The 18,873-nt window shown below is 34.7% G+C and overlaps 2 protein-coding genes across 5 annotated transcripts; both read right to left on the minus strand.

Moving 5' to 3' along the window:
- Positions 1 to 25: 25 nt before the first annotated feature.
- Positions 26 to 7,336, minus strand: LOC112051111 (radial spoke head 10 homolog B). Of its 2 annotated transcripts, XM_052890299.1 has the most exons (10): positions 6,758 to 7,336; positions 6,502 to 6,685; positions 5,092 to 6,422; positions 4,565 to 4,626; positions 3,800 to 3,949; positions 3,053 to 3,283; positions 2,441 to 2,554; positions 1,398 to 2,352; positions 740 to 958; positions 26 to 361 (listed from the first exon to the last, which is right to left on the minus strand). In XM_052890299.1, the coding sequence occupies exons 3-10, from the start codon at positions 5,420 to 5,422 to the stop codon at positions 105 to 107; spliced, it is 2,319 nt and encodes a 772-aa protein (XP_052746259.1). In that variant the 5' UTR covers positions 5,423 to 6,422; positions 6,502 to 6,685; positions 6,758 to 7,336; the 3' UTR covers positions 26 to 104. The 2 variants fall into 2 exon arrangements, with proteins under 2 accessions (XP_052746259.1, XP_052746264.1); XM_052890304.1 differs by lacking the exons at positions 4,565 to 4,626; positions 5,092 to 6,422; positions 6,502 to 6,685; positions 6,758 to 7,336 and adding an exon at positions 4,173 to 4,467.
- A 115-nt stretch (positions 7,337 to 7,451) lies between these two features.
- Positions 7,452 to 18,869, minus strand: LOC112051102 (CDK5 and ABL1 enzyme substrate 2). 3 transcript variants are annotated; one of them, XM_024089585.2, is made up of 9 exons: positions 18,397 to 18,869; positions 17,742 to 17,854; positions 17,480 to 17,660; positions 17,136 to 17,366; positions 16,776 to 16,811; positions 13,825 to 13,942; positions 13,455 to 13,645; positions 12,829 to 13,036; positions 7,452 to 12,202 (listed from the first exon to the last, which is right to left on the minus strand). In XM_024089585.2, exons 1-9 carry the CDS (start codon positions 18,726 to 18,728, stop codon positions 12,062 to 12,064), a joined length of 1,551 nt encoding a protein of 516 aa, XP_023945353.2. In that variant the 5' UTR covers positions 18,729 to 18,869; the 3' UTR covers positions 7,452 to 12,061. The 3 variants fall into 3 exon arrangements, with proteins under 3 accessions (XP_023945353.2, XP_023945352.2, XP_023945354.2); XM_024089584.2 differs by having other exon boundaries at positions 17,136 to 17,396; XM_024089586.2 differs by lacking the exon at positions 16,776 to 16,811 and having other exon boundaries at positions 17,136 to 17,396.
- Positions 18,870 to 18,873: the final 4 nt, after the last annotated feature.

Consider the following 18,873-nt stretch of genomic DNA (forward strand, 5'->3'; position numbering starts at 1 on the left):
AAAAAAACATATATTGTGCAAATAAATAGGTCTTTATTTTGTAAATGGACCATTTATAAATTAGGTACTCTGGCAACGGCATAGGTACGAGTAAGTCACTATATTTACAAAAGTTTATCTTGCATTTTAAGCTCTTCGTCCGCGATGTGTATACTTTCCTCAGCACATTCGATAAGCGCTTGAAAAAACTCGAAAAATGTCATCTCGACATTCAAATCCATTATGTTCTTTCCACTGCATACTTGGGGGAATATTCGCCAAAATACATTTATTATAGACTTGGTAGACATATTGCCTATATTGAACAATTTCAGGGGATGATTACGGCTGAAGTTTTCTCTATTTGATTTCATGGGATCATCTGCAAATGCAATATTTAAATATGTTTAAAGGATATTTGCCATTTTTTTTAAATATAAGTACCTAACTATTTTTCCCATTCCACCAAAGTTGTCGGAAAGAGTGTGTTAGGAGTGGGTAGACTTTCAACTTTGTACGTCAAGTGAATTTCGAGATATCGTGATGAGTGACCTTTCGCTTTTATATAATTTAAGATAACTAGGTATTTATCTTGGAAAATTGTGTATTAATAGGTTTTTTAAATTTTTTTACTATACCATTACGGTCGATAATAACATAACCTTCAGGCATAGGACGAAGAGTTCGTCGTCCTATTTTGAAGTAGGTACGGATATCAATTAGGTGGATGATAATAATGAAAAAAATATATAAGCATTACCATCAATATAACTAATTTCGTCACCAAAAATGTAAACATTTCTTCCCAGTTTATTGCACCCGTAATTCACAAGTTCCGGTTTGTTTTGATGGATTTCATGTGGTGCATGTCGAACGGCAGATAAAAATGTTCTTATTGTACAGGGTTCGCCCAAACTGTGGTATAACCCGTAGAGTCCTTTCAGGGACACGAACGAACCGTATCCTTCCGCGAGTTTGCCTGATGAATTTTAAGCAGTTATCTAATGGTAATGGCCGACAATTTTACACATACGGAGTCAGTTTCTACATTAATAAATTTAATTTTTTTATTAATATATTGGCCATATCTTTTTTTTTAATATGATCAATATTCCCATTCCTCTCCAACTAGTCGGGAAAGCCTGTGTTAGGAGTAAGGAGTGGGTACGATAATAGTCCATCGGGGCGGGAATTGAACCACCACCCGTTGTTGATGAGTCCGACCGCTTTACTATTGAGCTATTGAGGCTCTCAATCATTAATGTGGATGAAAATCACTTACGCATCTCTATCGGAAGCTTAACGATAGTAAATTATTATCTACTGCTAACGGATTTTGGATTTTAAGTTTATCGGAAAGTAGACGATGTACTTAGATGTACAATGTAATGTTTCTACAATTAAATACACCTCTTTACCTTTTTTGCGCCCTACTCCAGGCAATACATCTTTTTCCATAAAAAATCTAAATGCACTAGCCAACATAGTGTCCGGCTTTTTCCCAGGCAATTTCCTTTTTGCATACAATTTACTAGCAACAACTATTAGGCTATGTTGGAATTGCCAGAAATATATTTTCTCAAACGGGTTGTGAGGCGATCTTGAAAGCCACTGTGTATTCTCATGAAATGCTCTATCAATTTCTACGAGAGTAAGACCTTTGTCATGTATGTTGCAATCATAATACAATTGCCATAAAAATAAACGAATCAGAATTGGCGTAAAATTTATCTCTTCCTTGTTGCATATAGTGGAATACTGATAGTATATGTTATTCAAATTAATCTCATAACACCTTAGTGCTTTAATTAGAGAACTTACTTCGAAGTCTATTATGTCTCGAAAATTTATTGAAATTATATTATCTTGAGTTTCGTCATTAAAACTCAACGTGGGAATTTTGTTAGCTTCCATAAATTCTTTGACTATTTCCTTTAGGGTTTCTTGCTTTTTATCAATGTTTTTAATTACTTGTTCTACGTGGTAAACGAGGCCGACAGAGCTATCGCATAGGTCAAAAGCGAAAGGTTCTACAATTTGAGTGTATTTATCAATGGCGATTTCAGCGTTTTGTTCTTGCGTCATGACTCCCACGTTGTCATCGACAAATAAATGTTTGTGTTGTAATATAAGTCCGTTGTTGGTCACAAATTTGCCAACACCATGCTTTTTATTGTCTTTGAACTCACCTTTATAGTAAGAGCCTAACCCGTAACCCAAATTCAATAAACCATAACCATGGCGTTTACCCTTTTCCCAAAATCCACGATAAGCGCACAGAGAGGGCAAAGACATTGTATTATTATAGTAGGCACCCCAAATGTAAAATCCATATCCGGACATCACGCCATTTTCCCATTCTCCTCTATAAAACTGAATTAAGTACATATTTAAGTTATTAAAGATGAATAAGAATAGGGAGACAATATATCTTATTACATTTAGGTAGGTTAAAACTTACATCGTGATTTGCCCATATCATTAAGCCTTTTCCACATCGCACGTTTTGGGTCCACTCTCCTTTGTATCCACTCATTTGGCAATATTCTCGACTCCCGAATCCGTGACGTACGTTCTTTGAAACAAGAATGTAAAAATGATTAGGTAGATAATTCACTGCTAGACGAAGATATGTTAACCTTACTTATCTTTTTAAAATTAACCATGTACCTGTAAATTAAATAGTCTACCTTATTAAATTGGCAGCCTAGTTAGAGTTAGTCATCATACAAAAGCCTGTTTTCGGCTCACTGATAAGCAGGAGTTTCCTCTCAGAATGAGAGGGTTTAGGCTAATGGTCCACTACGCTTGGCAGACTTCAAACACGTAATGAATCAAGAAAATTCTCCGATAAGCAGGTTTCCTCACGATGTTTTCTTTCACCGCTCGAGACACGTGCCATTTAATTTCTTAAAGTGCACATACCTAATAGATGCTTGCGTCGGACCGAATTCAAACCTACGTCCTCCGAATCGAAGACAAAAGTCATATCACTGGGCTGTCACGGCTCTTTTAAGTAAGTCAGATTAATTTAAATTGTATCAAAAATGCAAAACTGTATATTTATTCTTACATAAACCCACTGGCCATCGTAAGAATTTTTCGAAGATCCTGGGAAATAAATAACTCCATCGGCATGTTTTGTACCATAATGCCAAGTCCCGGCATAAGAACATTGTTTCCGTGAATCCACATATAGACCTCTACCATGACGAAGATTTCCAGCAAAATCGCCTTCATACCATGTGTCATCTTTCCATTGAATTATGCCTTTTCCTTTAATTTCATTTTCCACAAATTGACCCTGTGGTGATTATAAATGATATGTAAAAAAATATGATAATTCAGGCAATTCTTTGGACGGGGCCCCAAAAAAATCGTACAGTTGCAATTTTATATTAAAACTAGCGGACGCCCGCGACTTCATCCGCGTGGAAACCAAATGTAAACTTTCAAGCCTTATTTCACCACTTAAAGAGTTAAATTTTAAAATTTCTTGAATCACATTATATTTCGTATGTTTTTATACTCGACAACAAATTTGTGTTTAACAAATTTTTAAAACTGTAACTCTAAAAATTAAGGATTTTCCATACAAACTTTCAACCCCTATTTCACCCCCCTTCTATTTATTTTTTATTTTAGGGTCAAAAATTACCCTATGTTACTCCAAGGTCCCATTTACCCTTATACTAAAATCCATCTTGATCGGTTCAGCCGTTTAGCCGTAAAAAGGTAACAGACAGACTACTTACATTTTTAATATTAGTATAGGTACTTAGCTCACTTAGAGCACTTACAGAGCTTTTACTATATTTACCAAGTAAACAGTTCCGTCTGCCCATTGAAAACGCCCCTCTCCGTGCATGCATTTCATAGAAATATTGCCTTCATAGATGTTCCCGTTTCGAAATCGAATGATCGCTTTTTCATCGGATCCTGTCCACCAACATATTTGCATTGAATCGCTCTGTAATAAATTAGGTTATTAAAATACGAGAAATAACAGTAGTGTAGCAGTAGATTCATGAATTAAAAAAAAACCTGTAACTGTTAATCTAAGTATACCCACTTATAATAAAACTGTAACCGGTCAAATTCTGTACATTAAAGATATTTTGTTGGAGGACGCAACATAAGTAATCGATACTAAAGCCAAAAATATATTATTTTAAATTTTTTGTCAGTCTTACCTGTCCCTATTTAATGTTGACTGAGCATCACGCTGAAACTACTGAATGAATTTAAATGAAACTTGGCACGGTTTGAGACCATAACACGTACCTAGTAGGTTTCCAAGTTACATTTTTAAAAATTGGTATGAGTAGGTACCACCAGAAAAATACTAAAAATAATGTAATTCAAGATTTTTAAAAATTCTACCCCTAAGAAAGAAGATTTTTTAATTTGTATTGTTCATGTTTTGAGTTATAATTTTGTAAAATGATTAGTGAACTATTTATTATGTATAAAACATGCGAAAATATAAATAGAACAGACGTGAAATAGGGGTTGAACGTCACATCGATTACCACGCGAACGAAGTCGCGCGTTCGCTATAGTTAGAAACAATAAAAATGCTTACCAGTGTATTAGTTTCGTTTAATTCTATTTTAGACCGGCTCTTTCTTGATTTAGATGGTTTAGCTGAAATAAAATGTCAAATTACTTGCAGGTATTACGATTGATAATATTATGATGGGAGTTGGGACATCTGCGACCTCCTAATTCATCGGAGTCGTCTCCGACGAATTAGGAGGACGCAGAAGACAGTTTGACTGATTACCTATACCTATTATTTGGCACACGACACCCGACGCAAAAAGAAAGGTGTTATAAGTTTGACGTCTGTCTGTCAGTCGGTCTCTGGCATAGCTCTCGAACGGATGAATTCTATTTAGTTTCAGGCGACTTGTGTGAATATTCTTAGACATGTTTGATGAAAATCGGATGAGCCGTTGTGGGATGTGATAGTGGGGAAGAATAACGAATGACGGCAAATATTCGCAATTCGAAAGCGCACTGAAAGGGAATATGAATATGACCATCGGAGGATTTTCAATTTTATGTTATGTAGGAAAATCATAGAATAGTAATGGAACTTTAACATACCCGTTGTCTTCTTTTTCTTACTAGTGACCGTTATTTCACTGACTGTCTTGCCAATATCAATATTAATATCCTCGTTCTTTGGCTGTTCAATTACTTCCCAAGACTCTACAATATTGTCCAGCATCGACTCGAAAAAATATGTTATAATTTCTTTTCGAACGGACCCACTTGGTCTACATCCAAGAGATGTTCCAGAATCACTAATAAGTCGACCCGTAGATGTAGCACGTGTCGCAAACGGGACTTCTGATTCCTTTCTATTTTGGATTCTTGTGACTATAACTGAACTATCTCGTCTAGTTAGGGTTCTTTGAGAGTCGATGTAAAACATTGTATTGTCTTTCTCTGTATCTACATTAATTCAACCTATAGGTTTCAATTAATAACGTTTGTTGAAACTGCTCGTTATCTATAAAGTATAATTTTTACAATAAATTACGTTAACGACGAGATTTTTGTACCTAAATCAAGAAGCTGCAGCTGAAGTGGCAACGGCCGATGTACAACGTTCGAAGTTCCGATAGACGTTTGGGTCCCAAGGTGTTGAAATGGCGACCACGCACCAAAAAGTGCAGTGTTGGTCGACCCTCCACCAGGTGGACTGACGACATCCAGCGAGTCACTAATCGCCGACACAAAAAATTGGTGTTTGGAAGTTTGGCCCTACAAAAGGCCCATGTTCATCGGCATTCCATGGGCTGATTTAATCATGATGATGAATAAATACCTACCATGATGATGAATACTATTTCACGGATTAAATAAATTGTCTTGATCCTTACCCTTTTAACACACAGTTCAGTTATAAACTACAAAATATCAATTTATAGCGATTGATGAAGTTGATGACACATTTTTGTCACTGACATAGGCAAAGAGTAAATTAATTTATAGGGATAGGAGACAGCAAAGACAATATAAACGACATAACTGTTTTTAATTTGGACTTTTTTAAAAGAGGAAGAAAAGGAAGACTTGTTATATAGGTAGTCGAGATAGTCAGTTACTTATACAACTAAATTAACTCTTATAAATGAATCTCTCATGTCTCCTGCTTTCTATTCCTGACATCTTAGACATTAATATCGTGCAGACAGCAAAGAACCGACTTTTTTCTTACGTTGGTTAGAGGTGGATACATACCTAGGTAGGTATATAATGACAAAAACACTACAAAATATACTATTCATATTGTTGTATTTTAACAAGTAATTTTATCTTATTTTTTAGTTTTCGTCTGGGCCTGTAGGCGATTTCGTCGCTATATTGAAGTTTTCTTGATGCGCTATCCAAATCAGAAGCGCGTAGACCCTCGTTTATTATACTGCGATCTATTAAAAATTAAAAAAAAAAAGTAAATTCCATGTATTCCAAGGAAAACTTTAAAGTCATAGGAAAGTTGAAATTTACCCAATTGCCATAATTTCCATGGATCCCGAGGTCGCCAAGGTGGAGCCTCACTCCGGTCATTTTGTTCCGAACTTGTTTTAATTTCCATCGAAGCAGTCTTCCTGTTATCTGATGACCTCTCAGTGGTTTCATCGTATCCGAAGCTTATACTCATAAAACAGAGGACAAGGATAATAATTATTACCTGTTATAAAAAGTACGTTTTTTTTATATAATGAATTTTATTATAGTAGATAGGTAAGTAATTAAAATTTACCTTGGACACCATTGTATAACTTATAATAAACAAAAGAATAAAGGTAGACATGAATATCTCAGAATACTGTAACGTAAACGCGGGAAATGGGTAAAAACTTGACCACCTTTATATAAATTGAAATATGACCGGATATTGCACTAACTTGACATACTTATTCGGAAATACTGCATATCGGTAGAATAGAACTCGGTAACAATTAATATTACATGTTACAGTTCTCAGTGATCCAAATCGTAATTAGTAGGTAGGTATACAAGGCGTTGCGTGACCGAATAGTTCGCCTATAGACTCCTAAACTATTAACTGTATGTATTTTTTTTCTTTAATAACTTTTGACTGCGATCACACCTGATGTTAAGTGACGATGCAGTCAAACATGGAAGCTGGCTTATTTGGAAGAGTACAAGTTTATTCATTCTAATCCGATGGTTTTTACGCAACATCGCATCGTACCGAAACGCTAAATTGCTTGGCAGTACGCCTTTGTCTGTAGGGTGGTAGCTAGCCACGGCTTAATGCCTACCACCACACTAGACCTAAGCCGATTTAGAAATTATAAAACTTTAAACTGGCCGCGCTGGAAATCGAACCCAGGACCTCTCTGTTGAGAACCACAGTATATAGGTTATAAAAAATAGAGAATATATATTTGGCGTGATGTTTCAGTTTAAATCAGAATAAAAACAATAAAAAGATGCAACACAACTTTTATTATATATCTTTGTTAACTATTAACAATTATGTTATTTTTAAAAGCATATGGTAATGTTATTGGTATGTTAACTGTTTACATTTTTGAAACTGTAAAATTGTGCAATAATTTCTAGTTAAAACTCAATAACGTTTAATTAAAAACTTTAAAACAATATCAGTAATCAAGATTTGTTTAATAATTAACATTATTAGGTTTTATACTAGTTATTTTAATTTTCAACGACAAGTGAAATAGATTACATAATCTTAATATTCCAAACCTAATATAACATTATAGTCTCAACAAAATTTTGAAACCATATGAGATCAAAATTACATACATATTATAAATATTATAAGCATTTAAGTACATAATTTTGCAATATTTGCACACGAAGTCAAAGATAGAAAAAAATATAATTTTTGTTATTTTCTTTGTTAATCAAAACTTCCAATCCGACTTTACATATAGAGTCCTTTTCATGAAAGAAGTCCCACGGCTAAACCCTGAACTAAAATTGACAGCGCCTTACACAAATTACAATGAGCGCCATTAAGACATTAGTGCCGGGTCTGGGGTCTTCTTTCATGAAACGGAATTTAGAACACCTTTTACACAAGTAACTACCTACTTGTTAGTTGTTGATATACCTACCTAAATCCAGACACTTTTTTTACAGTTAACGTTAACACTTACCTACCACAATATAAAAATATTCTCAACTTTCTCAATTATTTGTTAAATTCTTATATTATTATAAGTTAATAAAGATCACATCACACAAATTATTGCGCAAATATGTGTTGAGGTTTAATTTAGAACGATTTTAGTAGTTTATTAGTATACATATAATCAGTGGTGTGCACAAGGTTTTTAACTAGGGTAGTCTTCCAAACGTACAAATTGTACAGAATGGAAAATTCCTCCACCAATACAAGTACGTAATGAATCCTCAGGGTATGCATTGTGGTTATGCATCTATTTAGTGCACGCCACTATATATTATATACACATATAACTATATACTATGTACCTACAAGGCTTACTTATGAGTAGACTAGCGCCCGCGACTTCGTCTGCTCATAATTGGTGTAAGCTTTGAATCTCCATATATATTACCGTAAACATAACAACTTGAAAGATAACAGACTGTCATAAAAAAGTTCAACCCCGTTCAACCCCTTTTTAAATCGCAAACCCCATTTTGAAGTTCAATTTTAAAAACTCAAATGTCATATTTGTACTCCGATATCCCTATAAAATTCTAACATATATGTACAGATATAATCAGATTATTAAGAAAAGTGGTTTGGTATACGAACTGTAGAACTGTAGTAAGGTTTATGAAAACGGGAACTTGGGCACTAATATCACTAATATTAGACAGTTTAAGTTGAGTAAGCATATAAATTGAAGAATCTTCTTTTAATAAAATTGTTAAGTTCCAATTCTGTATACATTAAAAGTATTTATGATTCTTTTGTAGATGGGTATAGAGTCACGGTATTATAATCAATACTGAAGTCAAAAATATTTTTATTATTTGTCTGTCTGTCTGTATTTTTTGTTGACCAGGCATCACGCTGAAATTACTGAATGAACTCAAATTAAAATTGGCATGATTTGATATCATAATATGAAGGAGGTTATAGGATATTTTTTGTAGCAAAAATAAAAACAGATGGACGTGAAAACTTGTAAACAGTAAGGCTGGTTTTAGAGTCACGGTTTAAGGTGGACGTGGTTGAAAACTTGTACAGTAAGGCTGGTTTGGTATGAACTCCTAGGGAGCGTTTCAGAATAACGCGTACTTATCAGCGCGTGATATGGTTCGGCGCGCTACGCGCTGAGCTGTCAGCGTCGACGCGACGGTCAGCGTTCGGTCAGCGTGACTCTAAAACCAGCCTAAGTCCTTAATTTTTCAAGATACATTTATAAAAATTGGTATGTGTAATACCAGAAAATACTAAAAAAATATAATTCAAGATTTTTAAAATTCTACCCCTTAAAGTGATAAAAAGGAGTTGATTTTTTTATAAATATAAATCTTTCATAGTTCGAGTTATATTTTAGTTCAATTATTAGTGCATTAGTTAGTGGATTATTATAGATATATAAAATACGCAGAAATATAAATAGAAGGCGGTGAGATAGGGGGTAAAAAGTTTACATCAATTTTCACGCGAAGTCGCGGGCGTCCGCTAGTATATAATAAATGTTTAAATTCTGTTAGTTAAGTCTAAATATTTTATCTTTGGCATAATAAATGAGCAATTCAATTGCTATTTTTACTAGAAAACTAATGAATTAATCTGATCGCACATTCATCAGTTTTAGGTAATCTTTAAATGATTATTATCTAGTAAGTACACTCTTCTGCTTTCGTACCATGCCGAGCTACGATAAATATGCGATCAGGTTTATTCAATGTCCATGTACTTGAGATCAATAAATATTTACAAATATTCACTTGATCCTAACACTTATAGCGTATACATAGTGATTTTTTATCACAATATTGTGTTTTAAATTCGTAATTACTATAATCGTTGTTGTCTACTTAAACACTACTTACAAAAATAACTACTTACTGAATTACTTGTTTCCAAGCATTTAAAATTTCAATTTTACTATGTTTAGCCTGCGACTATTAAAAGAGACGAATATCTTAGCTTAGCATTCCATGGATTTACAATGCGTGTGTACTAGATACATTGTGTTAGTCAGTTCCCACTTGTAGGCTGTCGATCCCTTTCTACAAATGTTCAGCCACTGGAACATCAGATTAAAATCCCGGCCCGGTAGCCGACAAGTCGCAACTGGCTCTGACAATTCCGAAGACCTTAGGACATGTGACCGAGGTGACGAGTTAGAATAAAGGTGCGTACGGATAGCGCGTACACTAGTAGGTACGCGTATAGTGTTTTTCAGATAGCAATGGGTACAGTATGACAGTTCGTTTCACTCTTGAAAGTTTTTTTTTATCTATCCAAATATATATTATTTACCAAGTTTTGTTAATTCTTTTATCACGTTCGTAGAAAGAATATTGTATGCCACTGCACGTATTTAGCAATTGTAGCACTCGGGCTACAATTGCTAAATATATGCAGTGGCATTTGCAGCACTCGTGCTACAATGGTCTTCATTTTATGACAGGGGCATAAATAACTATTGCTTCCCGATTTGATGGACAGGATTTTTGACACACTGTATTTATATTTTTAGTAATAATACTGAACGGTACAAGATGGGCCACTTAAGGCGAAGTAGAAAACCATCGCTTCTAAGAGCATAACATTCGCAAGGCACGCTCTCAACACATCCTGTAATGCACTGCCCTACTCGCTATTGCACCTTTTGGGTACTAGCGAGCAGCGCTGCTTAACTATAGCAGTGTAACCCGTACTAGCTCTGTCACACAGAGCTCTAGTAGAGCCCTTTACTTAAGCTCGGTATGAACTGTCTCTTTAGGCTCTGAATGTAAATAGAGATAAGAGTGTGATGCGCACTGAGACCGTTATCGATGCACGGCGACCGAACAGCTGCATGCACGGCGAGTTATTCCGAAATATTAGAAAAATACCTAATTTGAAACACGGAAATACTTCAGTGAGAACACTCATCAAAGGAAATTAGGTTCAAGTATAAAAAAAGGCGGAAGACGTCAATATTTAATGGAAAGATATTGTTTGTGCTATAACGGAATTTTAAGGGACCGAAAAAAGAACATAAACCGCCTAAATATAGTTTAATGTCAAAACTTTGTTAACTTGCCTGATCGCATATTAAGTTTATGAACAACATACAATAAGAAATGTATCGATAAGTAACCCTCAATAGCGCAGTCACTGAAATAAGATAGTGTAGACACATAAACTTCGTTTTACTTCGAGCCACTTAGCATTGCCTCGCTCAACTTCCGATTGTTGTCGGTTTTGAGCCCGAGTCAAACGACTCAAAGCGATTTATATAGGCTTGAACAAAACGTAGTGTAGCGAAACACTACTCAGCTCACTACAGGCTTCGCCGAAGTCAGGTCAGTTAGTCAGGACACGTGATCGGATAGGCGACGTAACTTCGAACTGGCGTACAAGATTTTTGAACTGTGATTTTCAAGGTTATGCCAACTGTTTGTCTATGTAGTGATGAGACAAAATAACGAGAATTGAATATATTTTCCCCATTCGATCACCTGTCAGAAACGCAATCTTTGAGCGGCCGGACTTTAACTAAGCAGCTCCATATAACCTGCAAATGCAAGCGAGATAGACATAGGGACACAACTTATCGCCCGGCGAGACCGTTCATAACGAGCTTGCTATAAAATTAATTTACCTTCTACGATATAGGCACATTAACCGTTACATCCAGGCACTGGCGCGCAAATTGTCCACGATACTGGTTCTCCTCCGGTGGCACACACGCATGCACGACTCGTGACCCTGTCACAACGAGCTTGCTACAATATGTACTAACATATACCTTCTACAGTGTAGGCACGTTAACGGTTACATCCAGGCACTGGCGCGCAAATTGTCCACGATGCTGGTTCTCCTCCGGTGGCAGACGCGCATGCACGGCTCGAGGGCCAGCCGGCGCCAGGGTCACGAGTCGTGCAGCAGGCGCTGGTAGTGCGGGAACACCTCGTACGGCGGCACGTGCAGGCCGAACTCCAGCGCGACGAGCACCGCGAACTCGAACTTGATGAGGTCCTTCTTGTTCACTCTGAATGTGGTTTCAATGCGCTGCAACAACAGCAATCATTTCATATGTATATTACTTAGCCCTCCAGCCGCAGTAAAGAAGTGTGGTGTGTCAAAGCCAAGTTCTTTTCTTTATGGAGTTTTATCTCTATAGGTCATTTAAAAATAAGCTGATGATGATATACTCGTATAACCTAATCAAGTCGACGGCAGGCATGAGAGAAAGAGGGAGAAATTTTGTGCATCTATCTAAAGGACGAACATTTAAAAATCATTTTAGTATCATTCAGTAGTTTTTTAGATTTTAGGCCCCACTCTGGAGTCAGGAATATGGCACTGTACGGTGCCCCCATTTGGGGGCATGCACTGTCTCCGCAGAATTTGGAGACCGCAAAGAGTCATTGCGGTGCGAACTATTTGGGGGTACCATACAGTATGCTCGACGGTTTACACTCGGGTGATTCGCCCTGAGAACTACATACCAAAATTATCGCTTAGGTGTTTTGGGTCAAGCCTGAGAGCTTAAGGTCATCGACCCTAAGCGGGAGGAGTTCTGCCTCTGCAGTTTTCGGCCGGGATGCGTAAAAGCATTTCCCAGCGAAAAAATAACGATGCTAGATTCAATGTCAAATTAGGAAAGGTTTATAAAATAAAATAAGATACATTACCTCTATAAGGGCCTTCAGCATTTCTCCCTTGACATCGTTCAATTTCGCGGACAAGAGTAAACAAGCGCCAGCGCACAGCTTTCTGTTGTCTTTGTTGATAAGGTTGGCGAGTATCAACTTTTCGAAATAAACGTACGCCTGTGCAACAGACAGCAAGTCTATACCGCCGTTGTCGTGTTTTGCTATTTTCCGCATTTCTTTTTTTATACTGCAAGTAAATAATAAAAGAATTTCATTTTTCAATTCACGACCACCTATGCATTTAATATTCTGGCAATATATGATAGGTGTAGGGTAGGGTAAGGAGTACGGTAGGGTAGGGATAGGGAAGAAGTGTACATAAGTCAAAGCGAAGCTTGACCGGGTCCGGTAGTATCTCTATATCTTGTTATAGAGATATAGACAGTGAAACAAATATGCAAATATGGTATTGTTTAATATTTTATCCTTAATCGTTCCTGTAGATTTGATAGAAAACTTCATGTCTTTCCTGTCTGTAGTATGTCTGAGGATTTTTCAATAAGAATAATTGAGATCTTTTTATAGGACAGCAAAGAAATATCGCCAAAAAAGTGCACGCATGTCATGCATTATTAATTAAAGTACAAAATTACATGTGACATTACCTCCTTAGCTTGCTCAGTGTGAGTTTTATATGCGGAAACTTCTCTCTGAACTTATCATTCAATTCCTTTTTGAGGTCTTGAGGTCGAACATAGTCAATAATAGAAGTCATGTATGAAGTGAATGTGAGCAAAGTCCTATGTTTGCCGGCTATTAATTCGGGATCATCAAGATCATTAGGTGAATAATGAACCTGAAAATAATTAATTAAAATTTTCATTTTAGTTTCCTCATGGTAATTTTGCAACAAATATAATTCTATGTTCTGAATTTTGTCCAGATCTGTTTAGCCAATATGGAGTAACAAATATTTTATCATGCATTCAATCTTTCTTATTTAAGATATTTTTACACTTAAAAAAGATCACTTACATATTTTTGCGAAATTAGTGCCCCTTCATCCCAATCGAAGGTTTTATTTTCTACCGAGGAATGTGGCGGAGACGACGCTACTGTAGCGCGTTGATGCGAAGACTCGTAAGAGAAGCACCTACAAAGTTACAGGTGTCGTTCTTTTAATTTAGATACATCGCCCTTACTCGTCACAAAATGATAGGCTCAGTATGAGGTTTGTCATCGTAGTCAATAAAGAGGTACTGAATAAATTGCAAAAATCAATTAGAATTCATAATTCTTTACATTATTACGATCTGATTATCTAGGAAACTTGTAAAAAATAACAAAATAGGTACCTAATAGAAATTTACATTTATATCACTTGAGCTATCGTGGCCTGTACTTATAACATTAAGAACATTATCAATTATGTTACATATAAATGTTAAAATCTATGTCAAAATCTTTCATTAGATTTTTTGTTTATAAATTTCAAGCTATCAGTCGGCAAATTATGAGCAGAAAAGTTGTTGGGAAGTTGATGATCAGTCAACTTTCCCTGTGGGGGATAAAATAAAGATATAGATAAATATCCTGAAATATAGATATAGGTGGCTTTCACTTAAGCATTTGTAGTCTTTTCAAGCGTCAAATCGCCTGTGGCATTGTCAACTGCACTGCCTGGTAATATGGATGGTTTGCGAGTCTAGCTTTTAAAATTTTTATTTCTAAGAAATAATAGAGATCTTTCATTACACAGGTTTTGTTCTTGCTTGAAATTAGTCTCCGATTTCTTATTAATACATTCATACAAAGTTAGTCCATGATCTTAAATGACAAACATCAAAATGGGCCTGTTATTTCTGGACGACATGAAGAATTTTTATTTTCATGCAATCACTTAATTGGCATTACTACAGCCCTACAATTTTTTAAATCTAGCATGCAAACTAACCTAAGTGTAACCTTAACTTGGTGAATCATTGCTTTTCATGCTTTTATGGTTGTGTAGGTGTATATTGTTAGTAAAAGACTTATACTCCACCAAATATGTATTAATCAATTACGAAGCCCCTACAAAACAACAGTCCACAACATAAGCGGGCCTGGTGAACCAATATTTAAAGAAAAATAAAATTATTATAAATATCTATTTTTATTTGAAACATTTAAGTTAGTAGGTACAATTACTTAAATAACTACTTATATATTCAGTTTTACGATGCTTGGCACCAGATGACGTCTTTAAAGCAAATGGTAAGTATAATGTAAGTTATAGATCTATTATTATTTAGAGGACGATGTACCTAGATTCATACTCGTATAGAAAGAGAGAAAAAGCATTAAACGCGCGTCAATGCTATTTCCTCATCTCATAAGCCCAACGAGCTTAAAAAAAGTGGCTTTCACTTCAAAATAATTGTACTTAGATCATTATCAACCCATATTCGGCTCACTGCTGAGCTTGAGTCTCCTCTCAGAATGAGAGGGGTTAGGCCAATAGTCCACCACGCTGGCCCAATGCGAATTGGCAGACTTCACACACACAGAGAACTAAAAACATTCTCAGGTGTGCAGGTTTCCTCACGATGTTTTTTCCTTCACCGTTTGAGACACGTGATATTTAATTTCTTATAATACACACAAGTGAAAAGTTGCGTGAATTATAAGATAAAGTTGGAGGTGCATGCCCCACACCAGAATTCGAACCCACACCCTCAGGAATCGGAGGCAGAGGTCATATCCACTGGGCTATCACTACCCATTTACTTAGATATAGTACAATAATAAATTTTCATCCTCTTTTTCTTTTTGTTCTCATACAAGTACAACTAAAAATGTGAACTTTGTATGTTGTCTCAATCTCATAAAAACAACTAAATTGAAATTGATAGAACAGATATTTTTCTAAATATCTCAATGCAATTCTGGTTATCGGATTTATATCATATTAGTTATTCAATTTATATCATATTTATATCAGTTTTTTCAAATATTTTTCTACATAATATGTATTTGAAAATACAGATAGATATTAATAACTGCTAAATAAACTTACTAATTAATAATACAAGTAGTATAGTCCACAAGCACCATTTACAGTATATACACATATATATAATACAAAATTTCAGCAAAGCTTTCAAATTAGAGATAGATGAAACTTTTGGCAAGCTCCAAAAATAATCAATAAAGCCCAAATAAGGAAATAAATTAGTATAAAATTTTGAAAAGAAGGAACTATATACAACCTACATATTATGCATACATAGTTTGAATTGCTTTCTTGTAGAATAATCCTATTATTATGAAACTATTGTTATAGATTTTAAGAAATTATTATTTTCACATAAACTAGTTCTAATTAAACTTCAGCATATTTTGTTAATTTATAAACAAATGAGGCACAAGAATGTTTCAAAGTTATTTTGATATTCATAAAAAATCATAATTAATTTCGTTAAATTATTAATGCATAAAAGCTGCATAGAAATAATCTATCTATAATATTATATAACAATAAAAACATAACACACACACTTTCTGCTTGAAATTGTTTACATAACAAACAAGCTACATTGAAATTAGAAATGGGCAAAATCACTGGGAAGTGATCACAGTACAAAGTATCAGTGCAGTGAATTGTCTCCTTTTTAAAAGTTGGTTTAAAAGTAAATTTGCTTGATTTGTGTCTTTGATATGATTTTGAAAACATTACATTTGTTATATCACAATCTGGATGTAAAGTTCAAATTATGGGTATCTCTGAGTCAGCCATATGTATAGTTTTATAAGTTTACTTAATATTAAACCATTCTTGCATCTTTAAGAAATCATGTTGTGTTTTATGAATTATCAAAAAATATGTATTTGGCATGGTTCATAAGTAATCATTATTAGGTAAATATTTGATTATTGTCATTAGATCTGTACAGCGTTAATGACTAATTTTGGCATAGCATTACAAATATTTTCTTAATGTTTACCATTTTTTATCCTTGCGTCTCGTCAATAACTTAGTCCTGAAAATTTAAATGTTAGTGATGGATGAGTAATGGTATGCAATATTCCAATATGAGAAAGCAAAGTGATTTGTAGAATAGTCATAAAATATAATAAAATATTTTATTGTGAACTAAGAGTTGTCCACTTACATGTTGAATGTATCAATTAATGCTGGCATGTTTCATGAAGGTGTTATATATTATGTGTTTATTTTTCACATCAAAATAAAACATGGGAATGAAATAGAGTAAAACATGCACAAATGTTTAACATTTAGTAATAGAAACAAAATTGCAATTAACAACATCATTGGCTTGGCAAGTATAAAAAATTAGTATTACCTTGCAATTACATGAGGGTTTCTATTCATGATTTTCCATGAAGCTTTATCAGTCAAGTCTCCGCCATACATTTTTTTATATTGTTCCCTGGTGCACACTCTTGATGGTATTAAGAGTTTTGAGTACGATATTTCTTGACCATTTTCCTCTTTTTCTAGCCCCATGAGGTCAAATGGGTCAATACCATTATCAGTGATAGAAGACAAAGGCCTGGGTCCAGATGTGTTTCTCCTGCGGACACCATCCTTTCGTAAATCAGCCCTGTAGGCAGTGTGTTAACTTAATATATACATAAATCATATGTCAACATTGTCTAATTAAGAAATGTTGCATGTATTACTTACCGAATACCTTTTATAGTTTTTGAATATGGAATTGTACTGAATAAAACACAGGGCACACCTTGTGCTGGTACAAAAGCAAGTCTCTCATCTTTGAATGATACTCCTTTAGTTGATTTCATCATCCTTATCTCTTTGCTATATGAATTTTCTGGAATGCATGTATTGCTTGTGCGGAATCGTCCTAAAAAAATAAATAACTATTGCAGTAGCCCTTTATTGAAACATTTTTATTTTATCTCATCATTAAAAAAAATATTATTACCAAAATTTAAGCTTTCAGAACTGCTTTTATCGTCTTGTGTAATAGCAAGAACCTTCCTGGCTCGTAGAGATGAATGGCGATCTCTGAACAGTTCTGTATTCCCTGAAGAGCATCTGCCAATATAAAAAAAAATATACCTAATTGAATCATATGATTACTTAATGCATAATGTAAATACAATATACAAACAACTACAAAAATATTGTCACATTGTTTATTTGGGATTCTATGATGATGAAAAGATTATAATAAAAATGTATTAATGCATGCAGCATAGTTTGACCTAACACAGATATTTTTTTTTCTTTTATAGTAATAATTCCAGAATGGGTAGCAATGCCCCGATCACTGTTACCCCGTGACCCGTGAGGGTTACCAAGGAAGACCTGGTTGTCAATTCACACACTTCTCTCTCAACGCTACAAGTAAACACCACCTCTACAATTCAAGACTTACGTGTTTTATTTCAACGTGTCACTCTGTGGTTTGGACCTTCCATAATGCACAGTAATAGTAGTAATGTTTGCATTTGCAAAATAGTGTATATTTCATAAAATTTATTAGAGACATCCATCTCAATGATGATGATAATGAATGATATTTTTAATCAGTATGATATTTTTTCCTGAACCTAGTTTTATAGAGGAATACAAACCTTTCTCTATACGAGTTGTTAAGCCCGCCTTTAACTGGAGTCACAGCAGTTTGTTCAGAGTCGGAGCTAATTGATTGATTGTCACCGCTAAATCGTTGGACAGGACTGGTATGTGGTTTTGCTTTGTTCCAAACACTGCCACGGGTAGCATCCTTAAAATTATTACTTTGATTATCTTTGGAGTTACACTTGTCGCCTTTTGAGGACTTTTTATCCGCAATTTTGCACATCTCTGTATCCATAAATGAACCATCTAGTGAGATATTAGAGAGGAATGTTACAGCTGCTAGACGCCTCCGTGCCTTTTCATATTTATTGCGATTGTACGACATGACTACACTTTGTTGAAATAAATAATTATTAATTAACTTCAGAAGACCTTTTATTAAAAAAAAAGGATTATTCAATTATTTTTATTTATTTATTCTAAACTATTGAAATATGAAAAATTTAATGTCAAATGTCAAAGTCAAACAA

Source organism: Bicyclus anynana, chromosome 3 (assembly GCF_947172395.1).
Source record: "Bicyclus anynana chromosome 3, ilBicAnyn1.1, whole genome shotgun sequence".
Taxonomy (NCBI): Eukaryota; Metazoa; Arthropoda; class Insecta; order Lepidoptera; family Nymphalidae; genus Bicyclus; species Bicyclus anynana.

Excerpts from the sequence above, each read along its gene's own strand:
- LOC112051102 (XM_024089584.2), bottom strand. The coding sequence starts at position 18,728 with ATGTCGTACAATCGCAATAAATATGAAAAGGCACGGAGGCGTCTAGCA. Across the intron at positions 13,943-16,775 it reads AGACGCAAGGATAAAAAATG|GTGCTTCTCTTACGAGTCTT; the intron begins GTAAACATTAAG and ends GTAACTTTGTAG. Across the intron at positions 13,037-13,454 it reads ACACTGAGCAAGCTAAGGAG|TATAAAAAAAGAAATGCGGA; the intron begins GTAATGTCACAT and ends ATTTACTTGCAG.
- LOC112051111 (XM_052890299.1), bottom strand. The coding sequence starts at position 5,422 with ATGTTTTACATCGACTCTCAAAGAACCCTAACTAGACGAGATAGTTCA. Across the intron at positions 3,284-3,799 it reads CAGACGGAACTGTTTACTTG|GGTCAATTTGTGGAAAATGA; the intron begins GTAAATATAGTA and ends TAATCACCACAG. Across the intron at positions 2,353-2,440 it reads TGATATGGGCAAATCACGAT|TTTTATAGAGGAGAATGGGA; the intron begins GTAAGTTTTAAC and ends TACTTAATTCAG.